At 43.6% G+C, this 17,397-nt stretch overlaps 1 protein-coding gene across 2 annotated transcripts in view; it reads right to left on the bottom strand.

Annotated features, from left to right (window-relative positions):
• Nucleotides 1-17,397, bottom strand: part of MDGA2 (MAM domain containing glycosylphosphatidylinositol anchor 2) — a 580,635-nt gene that overhangs the window by 311,246 nt on the left and 251,992 nt on the right. For both annotated transcript variants that reach the window (XM_083166414.1, XM_083166413.1), the window contains exon 2: nucleotides 8,591-8,730. In XM_083166414.1, coding sequence (XP_083022540.1) covers nucleotides 8,591-8,730 — 140 coding nt within the window. The remainder of the gene's footprint in view (nucleotides 1-8,590; nucleotides 8,731-17,397) is intronic.

The raw sequence follows: 17,397 nt of genomic DNA, 5'->3' as shown, positions 1-17,397 counted from the left end.
TGTGTGTTTTCTCCTGAACGTGTTTATAATAGAAGAAGCACAAATACTCTAAATGGAATTTCAGTGACACTGTGTGAAATATAACACGGCATAATGGCCCTTATTCAGACCTGATCGCAGTACAAATTTGTTCTCAAAATGGGCAAAACAAATGCTGCATTGCAGGTGGGGCAGATGTAACGTGCTGAGAGAGTTACATTTGGGTGGGGTGTGTTGAAACTGAAATCTAAATTGCAGTGTAAAAATAACGCAGCAGGTATTTACCCTGCACAGAAACAAAATAACTCAACACAAATCTAAAGGTGGCCATACATCTACAGATCGATTGTCAGATCTGGCTGGTTGGAACAAATACCTGGTAATATCTGAATGACAGTTTTTGGCAGTTTTCCAGCATTTCAAAGCAAAGTGCTCTCATCCATTACCAGTATTTTGTTCCAAACAGACAGATCGGACAATACATCTGTAGATGTATGGCCACATTAACTCCCTCTGCACATGTTACATCTGCCCCACCTGCAGCTGCATTACAGCATATAATTATGCCAAAGATAAGCCAATATATTAACAGTTAAATACATTAAAGTGCATTATGCTGTTATAAGTATTGCTGATCAATCCTGCCTAGCAGGGCCGTCTTTTTGTATGGGCTTAATGGGCACTTGCCCAGGGCCCCCAGGCGTATAAGGGCTCTATGTTGATAGCTGAGGATCCCCTTTTTTCAGGGATACCAGAATTTAGAAAATCGGCCCTGGGGAACTGCAGATATCCAACTTCAAAGCAGCAGTCCACATCCGACCTGTTAATTACAATTTCCAGTCATATTTCCTAGGTTCTCTCTGACACTAGCGGCTTGTCTCTATCATGCCCAGAACCAGAGATATCAGCCGGTCCCTGCTCCAGCTCCAAACGTCTGGTGTAGTTTTATATTTTTGTCAATGGATTGCTCTGGCTCCTGATCTCTGATCCCCAAGTTCCCAGCACCTCCTGAAAGTTGGGACTCTAGGTTTTTATCCTAGGCTAAGAAATCTATTTCCAGATAATGGCGATATCTGCAGTCAAACAAGCTGCCCTTCCACCGGAAAATTACGAATATTAAGCCCACTCCATTATCCAACCGTCCCCTGTGTATAAAACACCCCCTACCTCCCTGGAAGTCATTTACAAGGGACCCTTCATTCAGCTTAGTGCCCCCTTCCACACGTTAGTGTTCTCCCTCCCACCGCCTGTGCAGTAAAGGAGTAACTAGCAGAAGTTACTGCTCCAGGTACTACATGTTGAATGGAAGATGGAGCACCCCCTGCCACCCGTGGGACATCAAAGCTGCTGCTGATAGCACCCCCACCCCTAGGAGGGGAGAATGGGTAAGGGCCCCAGTGCATTGCTTTGCCCAGGTGCCCATACTGCTGTTAAGACGGCCCTGCTGCCTAGAAATGAACACAGTGATTGGCATATATGTACTGCTGGACACCACTTATAGAAAATTATTAACCTGTTATTTTTTAAATCAATGTTCTTGTTTTTTTCCCCCTAAACATTAGATGTATTTGTTTATTTATTTATTTATTAACAGTTTCTTATATAGCGCAGCAGATTCCGTTGCGCTTTACAATAGTAGATAAACAGTGATAAAACAAACTGGGTAACAACAGACAGACTTGGGGGTTAGAGGGCCCTGCTGCAAGCTTACAATTTATTACATCATAATTCACTTCAACGTATTTAACAGTTAATATATTGGCTTATCTTTGGCATAATTATATGCTGTAATGCAGCCCATTCATGTTCCCAGCATAGGGGATGCAACACTGTTTTTCTGTCAATAAACAGAAGTGATATGTAAAATGATACATTAGACAGTTTACACTTACTTGTAATACTTATTGTAACAGTTACTGTTTTTCAATAACAGACTGCAACAGTTATTTCTTATTTATATACACAGGATTGTCTATCTTTGTATATGCACTGCAAAGAGAGCAGCATAAATCCAATTTCATGTATTTCAGTGACACTGTGTGAAATATAACACTGCATTTGTTCTCAAAATGGGCAAAAAAATGCTGGACTGCAGGTGGGGCAGATGTAACATGTGCAGAGAGATTTAAGGTGGCCATACATCTACAGATTTATAGTCCGATCTGTCTGGTTGGAACAAAATCCTGGTAAAAGATGAGAGCAAATGACAGTTGACCATTTGCTTTGAAATGCTGAAAAACTGTCATTCAGATATTACCAGCTGTTTGTTCCAACCGGCCCAATCTGACAATCGATCTGTAGATGTATGGCCACCTTTAGATTTGTGTGAGTTATTTTGTTTCTGTGCAAGGTAAATACCTGCTGCATTATTTTTACACTGTAATTTAGATTTCAGTTTCAACACACCCCACCCAAATTTAACTCTCTCAGCACGTTACATCTGCCCCACCTGCAATGCAGCATTTGTTTTGCCCATTTTGAGAACAAATTTGTACTGCGATCAGGTCTGATTAAGGGATATTATGCAGTGTTATATTTCACACAGTGTCACCGAAATTCCATTTAGAGTATTTGTGCTTCTTCTATTATAAACACGTTCAGGAGAAAACACACAATATTCACAATTGTGACCATGAAAATGGGTCAATTATTAGGGATTTTTTCTCCCACCAAAGTCAGTCACTTTGCACTAGGACAATCTCGTACTCTCTTTTACTATGCTAAAGTATATTAATGAACCACTCTAAGACATCCTGACATAATTTTAACTAGATCGGAGAATCTTCATAGTTTTCGTCATTTTCACCAAAAAAGTGAAACTTCAGGCCTCTTGCCAGAACAGAAGATGTTGACTTAGATCAAAAAGCTTTTGCACGTTTCTTATTCAGGTCAAGTCACAACTTTTCCACACTAGCCGATTTTGAATTTCTCAATTTCAGTTTTTTCACTCCGCCCTAATATACAGGTCGAGTATCCCGTATCCGAATATCCGTTATCCGAATTATTCCGAAATACGGACATTCCAGAAAGTGAAAAAAAAATTTTTTTTTGCTAAAAACTCACTGGGGACATTTGTAACAGCATCACTGGGGACATGATATGTAACTGGCACTATATATGTGCAAGACAATGATTGCTTGGCATTCAAATTCAGCGCTGAGATAGTACACACATTTTGTTTCACGTTTTGAAACCTTGTTTTTTGAGCAATTAAAATATGTTTGTGTGTATTTTATGTGGTAATAAAATATATTTGTGTGTATATTATGTGTTTATACAGCATAAATGCAAGATACTTCAAAATACATCATTGAAATATTAAAATATTCCGAAATACGGAATAATCCGTTATCCAAAATTCTCCTGGTCCCGAGCATTTTGGATACGGGATACTCAACCTGTATATATATATATATATATATATATATATATATATATATATATATATATATATATATATATATATATATATATATATATAAATATGGGGGATCATCTGTTGGAACCATTGAGGTTCTGATACTTCTAATTGTATACAGTTGACAGAACAATCTCAGAAAGAGATCTTTACTTTCAAGACGGAAATTTACTACGTACAGAAGTAAGAAGTATATGTGTGTCACATTATTTCAACAACACAATATATAGTCCAAGGATAGATACTTTAAAAGATATAAGGTACTTGTTTCCTAGCACGGCGCCCCTGATTTTCATTGCAGTACATCGCATCGCATCACATGCAATATAGCGGCATGCAATGCGATTTTTAATTGTACAAGCAACCTGATGGGTGCTTACAATGTTAAATGCCAACCCGAAGCGTGGCGAGCGCAGCGAGCCCGCGAGGGGCAGTGGTACGCGTCCTACGACCTTTTCATACCCCCACTATCCACATCAACGTGTGTATACTACTGTGTGGTATACTGTATATAAGAGGTACTACTATGTGGCATACTCTGGAAAATAGTTACTACTGTGTGGCAAATTCTTGACTAGTGTCTGGACAAGTAGTGGTTGGGACTAGTGTTTTTGTTGTCAAAAATACTACATAGCATACTGTAAGAGGAACTACTATGTGGCATACTGTGTATAAGGGGAACTACTGTGTAGGATACTGTGTATAAGGGGTACTAATGTGTAGAATACTGTGTATCAGGGGTACTACTTGTGTGTGGCACACTGCGTATAAGGGCTACTACTGTTGCATACTGTGTTTACAGGGGTACCACTGTGTGGCATAATGTAAGGGGTATACTACTATGTGTCCTACTGTGTATACAGGGTTCGGTACTCTTTACCTAGAAGGGCGCCCATCGTGGCCATCGCGGGCATTGAATGCACTAAAAAATCGGGTGCGATGCGACCGACGCGATGCCCGCGATTTCCCATAGGGAACAATGTTAAATGTCTCAATTGACCCGATTTTCCTGTTCAATGCCTCAATTGACCCGATTTTTCCATAGGAAACAATGGTAAATGGGCCACAGAGGCCAAATAGGCACCCTGAAGTGTGAAATGGCCCCCACAATTGTTAACGCCACCCCACGATCAACGTGAACCCGAAGCGTGGCGAGCGCAGCGAGCCCGCGAGGGGCGGCGATACGCATCCTATGACCTTTTCATACCCCCACTATCAACGTCGGCGTGGAGTTGAGAATAGAAAGTGTGGCGAGCGCAGCAAACCACCAAGCACGAAGCGTGGCGAGCGGACGCGGATCACTTTACATGTATTCGGCATCCCATTGCGGGGCTCGCTGCGCTCGCCACGCTTCCGACTCGGTGGCTCGCTGCTGTCGCCACACTATCTAAAAGCAACTCCACGCCAACGTGGATAGTGGGGCTACTAAAAGGTCAGAGGGTGCGTACCGCTGCCCCTCGCGGGCTCGCTGCACTTGCCACGCTTCGGGTTGGCATTGATAGTGGGGGTGGCGTTTACAATGGGGGTTCATTTAACATTGTAAGCACCCATCAGGGTGCTTGTACAATTAAAAATCGCATCGCATGGCATTTGCTGGCATGCGATATTTAATTGTACATTCCTGTTAATTTATGCGAATATCGTATCACATCGCATACCATCACATACCACTATGTACGGTATGTGATGGGCGCCATGCTAGGAAACAAGTACCAGATATAGACAGTGGCACATTTTACTCATGGACTGCAGTCCAAACTGCACCAATACAGGAGTGATCCAGCTGCAGTCTGTGGGCGGGATGCACTAAAGCAAAAATGCGGTAAAAATCCAGTTATCGGGTTTTTAACGCATTTTGGAATGCACTAAAACCCGATCCCCGGGTTACGGCGACGGGTTTGGTGCCGATAACCCAAAGAAGCCTATGGGCATCTTATTGCGACCCCCACTGTTCTGCATCAACCCGACCATCCCGCATCAACCCCCGCACCGATGCATGATGCCCACCCCCACCTGTGTCCGGGCAGTCTCCGGACCAGTGACCTTCTGACTGTACTTCCTCTTCTGGAAGCGGCTGTTAGTGCATCCTGCCCTGTGTGACTGCAATGACTGCACTGTGATTGGCAGCGATTTCCTTTAAAGGACACACTTTGATTTATCCCAACAGTGCAATATCCCATCTACTGCACTGATACCTGGACACTTGGACACTTTATTTGGACCGCACCTTTCTGCACTTTGCACTTTATTTGGGGACTCATCAAGAACCAAGCCTCCTGCGGTGGTGCTGCAGAAACTTCATTTAAAGTATAGCGCACCGCAGCACCGGTTTATGGTGAGATGATTCTATGCATTTATCCCTGAATATATGAAAATTTGCGATCCCATTGATGTCCAAAAGTATATTTTGTTTGTATGTTTTTACTTCAATAAACCCTTGCACATTATATGATGTTATACATGAAGTCTTTTTGAGAGAGTTGCGCCTGGCTACAAAACAAATTTTGTTTTTCCTAGTGCTAACAGGAGGTGGTGAACCTCCTTCATGTTGTAGTAGGCAGCACCCTCTCAATTAATTGCGCTATTTGATTTCCACAAATCTGTGCACCTATTGGAAGTACAGGCAATCCTATTGGAGATGTTTTCTCCCTCTGGGACTGTCAGACCAGGCTGCTATAAGCAGAGAGCTGGCTTCCTGTAGGAAGCCACTCCCTGCCTGATCTTGAGCCCTAGATCACTTCTATGGGCTGCAGCCAATGCAGTCCATAGAAGCAGGGAGTTTGAGCATGCACAGTCAACCCATCGCTTGACTACACATGCACTGGCCCCGGCACCTGTCAGGTCCATTCTGCAGGTCATGGGACCCAGATGGCAACAGTGTCTCTCCTCCAGAGCACTGGTCAGTGGAGCCCCCGTCTTCTTTAAAGGTAGGATCCGCCACTAAGTATAACCTATAGTCAATGCTTACATACCCTCAATTGGTGTAGCTAGTGTGTCTGTGTGTCAACAATATTTCATCAGCACATGGTTCCATAATACAAACATATAGGTATTTCAATGGTGTCGATCAGTGGTTCCCAGTTTTTCTTGAATCACGCTACCTAGAGTATCCGCATTGTTTTCATGACACCACAAGGTTGACATTTTTCTAACACTGGCTATGGTATAATTCCTGTTTTGCTAACCTGATGGACAAGCATTGACTGAAATGTTGTTACTATTCCTAGGTCATCCTGTGGATTTGTTCGACAGTAATTAGGTCGACAGTTAATAGATGGACACATAAAAAAGGCTGACAGGCTTTAGGTCGACACTGAAAAAAGATTGCCATACTCAACAGGTTGACATGAAAATGGTCGGCACATGCAAAGATCGGATTTTTTTTTCTTTAAACCATCTTGTTCTTACGTCATGATCCAAGTGGATATATTGTTAGATTATAATAGCGTGCCCAAAGCATGGTAAACCATGCAAGGGGATGCGATACACTTATATGGTGCCCATGTCGGCAGATTGTGACAGACACCCCCAAAAAAGTGAAAAAAAACATTTCAACCATTTTCATGTCGACCTTTTGTCAATCATGACCTAAAGCCAGGTTGAACTTTTTCATGCCCGTTGACCAATAGTGGTCAACTGTCCATTAATTACGGTCTTTGATCTACAGCCATTCCTAGAATCCATGACTTAAGTATTCCTTCCAGATATACAGTGATGCAACTCTGCCTGAATAAAAGCAGCATTAGCTACCTGGCACGGCCATTTTTGTGTCTGGCCAGCCAGTACTGGTTTATTGTATTTGCTATCTAAATAAATACTTTAAGTTCCGAAGACAAAATGGTTTATGTTCATAGAATTCCAGTTATTACATTTGCACAATAAAACCACATAACTACCCTCTCTGAACCTGTGTCCTGTGCCCGCACATCTCCATGCCCAAATCACTTCCAAATTGGTTTTGCAAGGTATCCTGGCAAATAGAAGGGTCTGTAAGAAGGGTCTGTAATAATTTCCTCAGCCTATTCCATGTCAGATTTCTATAGAGCTGTATTTCATACATGTTAAATATACGACGTTCTTCCCACAAAAGCAGATTCATTTGGAGCAATGGAACATGCAGAATTTCCTGCCATTTGCTCACTATGTGGCTGTTTTCTGTTTAAAATTCAAAGCACAGAATACCAGAGAGAACGGCGGAAAGCCAGTAACAGGACGCAGTTGGCAAAAGCTGAAGATATTTGTTTTCCAGAGTACATGACACATTACAGGACTGCAGACATAATTACAACGGAGCAATAAGATGCCCAACCTTATCTTGAAACAATCTCCTTTAAGTATAACAGAGTACACTGCAGACAGTCGGAATGGGACAGCTAAATGCTGCATGCTTACAGGGACTCAGATTGTAGATATTCTCATATGAAAAACAACACGGCACACTATAAAATGCAAAAGAAATAATTGATTCATCAACTGGTTCATGTTGTAGAATAGGGAAGGAGGTATGGTAGAAGAGGGGGCAGGGGAGGGGAGGAGACGAGGGGAGGAGAAGAGAGACCATAGGATAGGAGAGATAATAGGAGAGGAGAAGAGAGGGGAGGAGACTAGAGAAAGGGGGAGGAGAAGAGAGGAGAGTGGATGAGAATAGAGGAGACGAGAGCAGAGGAGAAGAGACAAGAGAAGAAGGGAGGAGACTAGTGGAGAGGGGATGAGAGGAGAGGGGAGGAGACGAGAGGAGAGGGGACAAGACATCAAGCTTCAAATAGTTTTAAAGTGGAGAGTGATAACCAGCCAATCAGCCAAACTGTCATGTTACAGGCTAATGTTTGAAAAATGACAGGTAGGGGCTAATTCACTTTTTGAACCTTGAGACATCTGGCCCAAATGGGTTTGGGAAGGATAGATGGAAGAGAAGGGAAGAATGGAGGAGTGGAAAGAAGAACAGAACAGAGGGAGAAAATAGAGTAATGTAAAGAAGAAAGGATGTTAGATAGGAAGAAATGAAAAACAAAGAATCAATGGAACAGTGAAGAAACGAAAGGGAGGGAATGTAGAGAAGAGGGAAAAAGGTAAGAAAGGGCATGAAGGGTGGAACATTAATGGACAGGAGGGAATAAAGGAAAGGAAATAAACAAGAGGAGGAAGAACACGGAATAGAGGAAAGGTAATGTTGTAAGTGTTTTTCTAACTCACCTGTGGCCTTGGGTGTCCGGTTACTAGACAGGTCAACTCTAGTGTCTCTCCTTCCCGTATCGTGTACACCCGTTCTGAGTACCGCTCTTCCTCAATGTTACAGGCCAAGCCCGAGTGGATAATCCTAACAGTAGGCGGAGCTATTAGGAAAAAAAAGATATAAGATTACAATTCTTGGATAAAAAGACAAAAGCAGATAGAACAAGCTTTTAGGAGTGTTTTATATAAAATAACCTAAAATTGGTAACAGACCCAATGGGATTGCAATTCTCTACAATCTGTAAACAAAGAAAGTAAATATACTGTATACATTATAGAGAGATAAAAGAAAAGCTGATTTCCGATGAATTCTCAGGGGTGTGCAAATGGTGTTGCTGCATAGTGGCCCAGCAGTCACAGCCCCCACGGGTGCCGGATGGGTTCCCGACAGTCGGGATCCCGACAGACGTTTACCCGACGTCGGGATCCCGATTGTCAAAACGCCGACAGCCGGGTGCACGACGGCCAACCGCTATTTTCCCTCGTGGGGGTCCACGACCCCCATAGAGGGAGAATAGAATAGGTGGCTCGCATAGCGAGCCACCGTGCCCGCAGCGTGGCGAGTGCAGCGAGCCGCCAAGGGGCTTTTTTGCGCTCGCCATGCTGTCTGACTCCGGGCAGTCGGGATAATGACTGTCGGGATCCCGAATGTCGGAGTCCTGTACCACACCCGCCCCCACATGCGGCTAGCAGGGAGACTGGGCAGCCCTCTCTGCAGCTAGAAAAGCTACTGCAGTGCCATTAGGTTCTTACAGCCCCCCGAAAAGCATCCTGGCAGAGGTGGACTGGGTCGGGGGTAGGGTGCCAGGTGCCCCAGAGTCAGTGCAATGCAAGTGTTACAGTACTGCAGGAAGAGGATGAACCTGCTCCCCCTGGCCACTGTGCAGCTACAGCATGGGTGTCTAACCCGCAGACAACTGCAGATCCAGTTAATTAGCAAAGATGCATGTTTTTTAATATTGGTAAGTCATATGTTCAGCCTAAGGTATGGTAATCTTACCCTGCTGCCTCTTTCTCCCACCTGCATGTCTTTGCTGTCGCTCTCCCTGTCCCTATGTCCCCGCCTGTCACTCTCCCTGTCCCCACTGTCACTCTCTGTTCCTGCTGTCACTTTCCCTGTCCCTATGTCGCTGCTGCCACTTTCTCTGTCCCGATTCCAGCCTCCCCTGCACCGCCACTGCCGATCACAGCCTCCTTCACTGACCACAGCCTCCTCCACCCAGCCGCTGCCACTGACCACAGCCTCCTCTGTACTGCCACGGCAGAACCCAGTCTAAGGTACTGTAATCTTAAACTGCTGCCTTTCTCTCTTCCACCTGTATGTCCCTGCTGTCACCCTCCCTGTCCATGCTGTTAATCTATCTGTTGGTTCATACTGTGCGGCATAATGTGAATTTGCTTCATTCCATTTGGCATAATGTGAAATTTGTCTCATACTGTGTGGCATAATGTGATAGTGTAGGTACTGTAGCCTCAGTTTGATTGACAGGAATACAGCGTTTCTGGATGGAAACATGTCATTACTGTATCCCTGTGTTTTTCTGTTTAAAAATGCTGAATTAGGCCCTGTGTGCGGGTAGCAGTTGCAATGTTAAAGGTAAAAGGGGAGGTTCCAGTGACGTAACTATGGAGGGTGCAGGGGATGCAGCTGCTATGGGGCCCGGGCCCTTGGGGAGGTGAGATATGACCTAAAGCCCGGTGGTCACTTCCGGCTCATACATTAATGTAGTCTTATACAGAGGGGGAAATTACTAAGATGGGAGTTCTATTTCACATGGGATGTTGCTAAAAACCCCATGTCAACCTTTTGACTGTCGACCTAGACCATGTCGACATAATGCTTGTGTCGACCTGATGACCTGTCGACCTTGTCCCATGTCGACCTAGAACCATGTAGACCTTGCATTATGTCGACCTAGTGGTGTCGACCTAATGACTGTCAACCATCTTTAGGTCGACCACATGATCCATACTCCTTACATCTTAATAAATTTCCCCCAGAGCATTGTAGTATTCTCATATAATTTGAATCTACTGTTATCATTTTTTCAGCATTATCTGCTCACATATGGATCTGATTTGCATTCATTTGCTTTGGGTGGTTTTACTATACACATGTACACATATTGTTCGTCAAATAAGAACCACCAATGCAGTTTCCACCATTGTGTCCACAACAGTTAGAACGCAGCACATGCTACCAGGACAATACTTTAGTTTGCCAAAGTGCATTTTATGAAAAGCACATGGAATGCCTAAAGGTGTGTACACACTGAGCGATTTTCCCTGGGGTGGACGACAATCCATAGCAGGACCAGTGGCGTAGCTTGGTTTGGGGCGCCCCCCCCCCCGCCCTTAATGGGGGGGGCGCCTTCCCCTCCCTCCCTCCCCGCCGGCCCCCCGGCCGCCCGTGCCCCCCCATCGCCGCAGGCTTACCTGTCTGCGTGTCCCGGCTCTCCTCCTGGCTACAATTAATTCTATGCTGATGGACCACGATAAAATAGCCGCCCCCCTATCGCAGACAGTTTCAGAGAACTGTGTGCTTTATGGGGCGGCCATTTTATCGTGGTCCGTCTCCATAGAATTGATTGAAGCCAGGAGGAGAGCCGGGATGGCCAGACAAGTAAGCCTGCGGGTGATGTGGGGCGGGGGCATTACTATAGCACCTCGGAGCCCCCACATGCACAGTGCCCCCCCATGACCGCGGGGGCTGCGGTGCTATAGTTACGCCCCTGAGCAGGACACTATGGAAAGCCATCCATTCCGCCAACAGATAAGGGGCGTCAGCCAGCGATGATGTGGGATCGGGCATCAGAGCTTACGGCTCATTGCCAGGCCATAAACACTGGGTGGCTTTTGAGTTGACAGCAGCTCACATGGTAAAAGTGAGCTGCTTTCAGCTCAGAATCACCCATTGTGTACAGGCCTTAATCATGCTTTGGCTACTTTTAAAATTTAGTTTCAGGGAGATAATAGTTGGTAATAGAATTTTGCAAGGCACCCCCTTGAGGGGCGTGTCATGCTACACCCAAAGGGCGTACCTAGTTCCATATATGGAGAGATTGTGAAAAGAGATTGTGAACGTGGCACCTAGAAGCGTGGGTGTGTACCGCTACATCTGAGAGGAATCTTTTAAAATGACTTATATCCAAATGTAGATGACCCCAAAGCAGTTAGTAAGAGTTACAATAATTGGTAAAGTGCTGGGAAATGGTGCTGATGATTCAATATAAATGTATCTAGTACTCATTGCTTTTTCTCAAAAAAATGTAACAGTGTAATGTGGGCTAGGTGACATGAGGGAGATTGCTAGACTAATGAGGGAGAGAGGGAGATTGCTGCTATGTCAGGGAGTCTCCTGCAGAATGCAGGAGGGGAGGTAACTATGATGTAACAGTGTAATGTTGGCTAGGTGGCATGAGGGAGATTGCTGGACTAATGAGGGAGAGAGGGAGATTGCTGCTATGTCAGGGAGTCTCCTGCAGAATGCAGGAGTAGAGGTAACTATGATGTAACAGTGTAATGTTGGCTAGGTGGCATGAGGGAGATTGCTAGACTAATGAGGGAGAGAGGGAGATTGCTGCTATGTCAGGGAGCCTCCAGCAGAATACAGGAGGGGAAGTAACTATGAAGTAACAGTGTAATGTGGGTTAGGTGACATGAGGGAAATTGCTAGACTAATGAGGGAGAGAGGGAGATTGCTGCTATGTCAGGGAGCCTCCAGCAGAATACAGGAGGGGAAGTAACTATGGTGTAACCGTGTAATGTGGGCTAGGTGACATGAGGGAGATTGCTAGATTAATGAGGGAGAGAAAGAGATTGCTGCTATGTCAGGGAGTCTCATGCAGAATGCAGGAGGGGAGGGAACTATGATGTAACAGTGTAATGTTGGCTAGGTGACATGAGGGAGATTGCTAGACTAATGAGGGAGATTGCTGCTATGTCAGGGGGATCCTGCAGAATGCAGGAGGGGAGGCTACTATGGCCTTAATGCCTCTTCACCCATTTTCCCAGTGCCTACTGTATGTATGAACGAGCCCTGACTGCATCCCTTATTAAGTAACCACAGTCCCTTACATTGTCTGTTTGGGGGATTTTTTTGTTGGCTGTCTCTATTAAGCAATATGGATGAAATGTAATAGGATGAGAGATTCAGAAAATGAGAGATTTTAATAATAAATCTCTCTCTTTTTTTTTAAAGCGGCAATCATTTACACTGCAAAACCAACTGGATCAAACTCTAGGGGTGAGTTTTAATAGGATGAGAGAATCAGAAAGTGAGAGATTTGGTAAGAAATCTCCAGTTTTTTTAAAGCAGCAATCATTTACACTGCAATACCTTACCAAATCTCTCACTTTCTGATTCTCTCATCCTATTAAATATCCCGCTATGTGTCAGACCTGCAAGCTAAGTGAGCATTTAATAACTGCTCAGTATCCTGGATTGACCCATCATGTTTAGTATTTACATGCTGCAAGCAACTACAAGGACACAATTTATAAACCGCTAAGACTAAATAAATAACAAATTGTTTTAGAAGAAATGTTTTGCCGTCAAAGCCGGAACTTGGTAATCCTTCATGAAACACATTTGAAAACTAAGATAAATTGAGATGGATTAATTCTAAAATTTGACTGCTTATTGCAGTAATCTATTAGGTTTTCTTGGTGACGTACAAAAAAACTTTTTTTTTCTGTATAATTGTTATTAGTGCCATTAGCCCCTCACAGGAATTGTATTGCCCACTGTGATTGTGGGATTAATATAAAATAGCATGTACAGTATCCCTGAGGGCATTGATACATACAGTATCAGAACTTGAAAAATAATAATGATTCTTTTTTTTTACTTTCTAATTTTTTAATGTTCTAGGAGTCCCTAATTTCTAACAGTTTACTATTGATATAATTGTGGTCAGGTGTATAGGAAAAGCACAAAACAGAGATAGGGTCATGAGCAGTGGCGGACAGGAAAAGGGCAATGTCTAGAGTTATATGGGCGTCCTTATGTAACCGCTGAGCGTTCCCCTGGAGACACTGGCGGCTCGATGCCTGTTTGGGGCAGACAGTTCACATCATGTGACATCAGCGCCGCCCCCTTTTCGCCCATGATCTTTATCTAAAATATTTCCGAACAGGAGAAAAATCCTCTTGCCTTTGGCCTCAAGCGAGGGAATAGGTTCTCGTACACATCTACTTGCATGCTAGTGAGGGGATTCGGGCGGCGATGGGGGTGGGAGGGGGGCGGCATTCAGCGGGTGGTGCTGACCCTTTTTAGAAAGGCCGCTGGTATATGCAGCCTAGTGAACAGGTCTGAATTAGGCCCATAGATTGCAAGCTCTACTGGGGCAGGGAATAGTGTAAATGGGCAAATACTGGAACCGAGCTGCATAATATGTATGCCTTATATAAATACAGTAAGCATAATAATAATAATAATAATAATAATAATAATAATAATAAAACCTGGAATATGGTTGCCATGGATACACTTCCAGATAACCACTAACCTGTTTTTCCATTTGGACCAACATAATGCACATACAGTAGGTAGTGCATTTAGGGAGTTATTCTGGTTTACATGCAAATTTGCATGCGAGCGCAATGTTTGTTATCTGTGCATTCGCATTTCTGCGCATGTGCCGGGTGCGTGCTGCCACTCTTTATGACGGGCGCATGCATCCAAGACTGCGGGTGGGGGGCATGTGGCGGCGTGTCCCGGTGGGCTTCAGACATGGGAATGCCAAGCGTTTCATAGGTGTTCCCATGAAAATGCTGGGCGTTCCCACGCAAATCACCCGCTGACGTGGGGACGGCCAACTGAAATCACCGGATGTCAACTGCCCGCCCAGTTCCTGTTGAATGTGCACGCAAATCTAAGTGACCTGAGAGTCAACTTAGATATGCGTGCATCTTCCACATCATTCGATGGTCGGCGACCATCAAATAATGTGGGTGTCGCCCAATATGCGGCCAAACCTAGTGTGTGAGGGGGGGAGACTGGCGGGCAGCGTCTAGGGGACTCGCAAGGCTGCGAATTCGCAGCCTTGCGAGTAGAGATGTGCAGGCTCTGATTTACTCTGATATCAAAGCAGGATCTTATTGGGCCAACAACTGTCATGTGATTTAGGATAGCCAATAAGATCTTGCTTTGAAATCAGAGTAAATCAGAGTAAATCAGAACCTGCACATCTCTACTTGTGAGTCAACCAGAATAAGGTCCGTAGAGTCTTTTTAAAAGATTGAAAAACTAGAACGTCTTAAGTCGTTTGCGGAACGATGGGATTTAATAGAACTTCCCAGCCTGTTTAGACGCAGTATTACGGATTATTGGATGACAGAGTTGATGGTGAAGGTATCATAAGGAAATGTAACCACTGAGGCTTGTCTACCAGTCCAGGTTATAAGTAGGTCCTGGGATAAATAGTTTAGTTTGGCTTTGATTCTATTGCTTTGATAATTACATCTGAGATTTCCTAAATCCTGTCTTTCCTGTGAAAATGGATTACCGACCATCTGTGAGGAGCACTGAACCCTGAATATCAGGCTATAAAACATGGCTACAATCTCATATATCATAGGCTCTGGGAACACCGTAAAAATGATATAAGTCCTTATATACCATTAAATGGGATAACTTTTTTCAGTTGTTGAGTAAAGATAAGAAAATCATCACACAGACGAAGCGACGGCTATCCCGAAGTGTGAGAAATAACTAGCTACAATATTTACCTAATGGAAACCAAATTGTAATGAATTGACAATGATTTAACATGCATCAAAGTGGAATTTATTAAACTTGGGAATTTGCTGCTGCTTCAATTACAGGTTGAGTATCCCTTATCCAAAATGCTCGGGGACCAGGAGAATTTTGGATAACGGATTATTTCGTATTTTTGGAGTATTTTTAAATTTCAATGAGGTATTATGTTGTATAAACTCATGAAACACACAAACATATTTTATTTGTGCGTGAAAGAAGTTTTTAAAACATGAAACAAAGTTTGTGTCCAATCTCAGACACTGATCTTGAATGGCAAGCAATCATTTTCTTGGCATATTTAGTGCCAGTTACATATCATGATCCCAGTAGTGCCAGATACAGATTTCCCCAGTAGTGCCAGTTATAGATGTCCCCAGTAGTGCCAGTTACAGTTGTCCCCAGTAGTGCCAGTTACATATCATGTCCCCAGTAGTGCCAGCTACAGATATTCCCAGTAGTGCCAGTTACATATCATGGCCCCAGTAGTGCCTGTTACATTTAAGTCCCCAGTAGTGCCAGTTACATATCATGTCCCCAGTACTGCCAGTTACATATCATGTCCATAGTAGTTATAGATGTCCCCAGTAGTGCCACTTACATATGTCCCCAGTAGTGCCACTTACATATGTCCCCAGTAGTGCCACTTACATATCATGTCCCCAGTAGGTTTTTAGCAAAGGGAAAAAAATTCTGGAGACTATGGTTTTCGGAATAATTTGGATAACAGATATTTGGATAATGGATACTCAACTTGTATAAGAATCCATTAGGCAATGCAGTAATGGCTGGGAGTTTGTATGTAATACGTACTTAGTACAGTTACCATTTTGCATTGGTACCTGGCTTCAACCGGGCATGGATTTGGGACACACAGTATGGGTTGAAACCAAGGTTACCCCTTTTGGATGAGAGATTCAGAAAGTGAGAGATTTGGTAAGAAATCTCCAGGTTTTTAAAGCGGCAATCATTTACACTGCAAAACCAGTTTGATTTTGCAGTGTAAATGATTGCCGCTTTAAAAAATCTGGAGATTTCTTACCAAATCTCTCACTTTCTGAATCTCTCAGCCTATAACATTTCACCCCTGGTGTCAACAGAATTGAATTGCACAGGTAACTACTGTATTTTAACATGATTTTTCTGTAAATATGTAAAGAAAATTATTCTAAATGGTTTATATTACGGCCCCTTCCCTACCCTAGACAAAAGCTTGAAGATCATTCCTACGATCACATACACCGTCACTATTTAACTGTCCTATAAATCTACATTTTAATAAGTTTACAGCAATAAATCCAATGCTTTAGCATGCTAATGAAAGAAAGATAATTTACGAGAAAGCTGATGAAGACCAGTGTTCTGGACTTAATCATATTTATTTACTCAAATAGAATAACTCTCAAGAGCTTGTGCGCAAACATTACAGCTGATGTACAAACAACAGATGTGTTTATATACTGATAGAAGAATATAATTACAAACAAAAGAGAGAGAAGGAAGGAAATGTGAATTAATATATCAGACCTATGTTTAGGGATTTGCGTAAAAAGGCAGAAATACCATTAACACAGGTGTAAGCCGAGAATACATTTACGCAAACATGTCAATGGCGAAACGCGTCATTTGACCAACAAACAGAATAAAATCCTGCTATAGACATATTTTTTCAACTCTGCATGCTTCTAAAGATGTCCGTATGCTTATGTGAATTCTATGAAGGGAGAAGTTGCATACAGGCCCTTATTCTGTTTGAATCGCAAGGCACCGCACCCCTCCCCCCCCCTCCCTCACACGCTGTGAATACACATTCGATGTTTTGGATTAAGTCCAGAATCAGGTGAAGTCAATTGCCCGCCCCCCCCGTAACCGTTTCATCTGGGAATTTCCATGGGAGAATCCCCTGGCCCGCCGCCCCACGCCCGGACTTCTGTGTGCGAGCGCTGAAATAGGTGCACATGTCTAAGGTCGATTGGGTTGGAAGGTCAACTAAAGCATTTGGTCGACA

This window comes from Crinia signifera, chromosome 12 (genome assembly GCF_055691185.1).
Source record: "Crinia signifera chromosome 12, ASM5569118v1, whole genome shotgun sequence".
NCBI classification, from domain to species: Eukaryota; Metazoa; Chordata; class Amphibia; order Anura; family Myobatrachidae; genus Crinia; species Crinia signifera.
The sequence above is the reverse complement of the archived record's forward strand: the minus strand, read 5'-3'. Positions and strand labels throughout refer to the sequence as shown.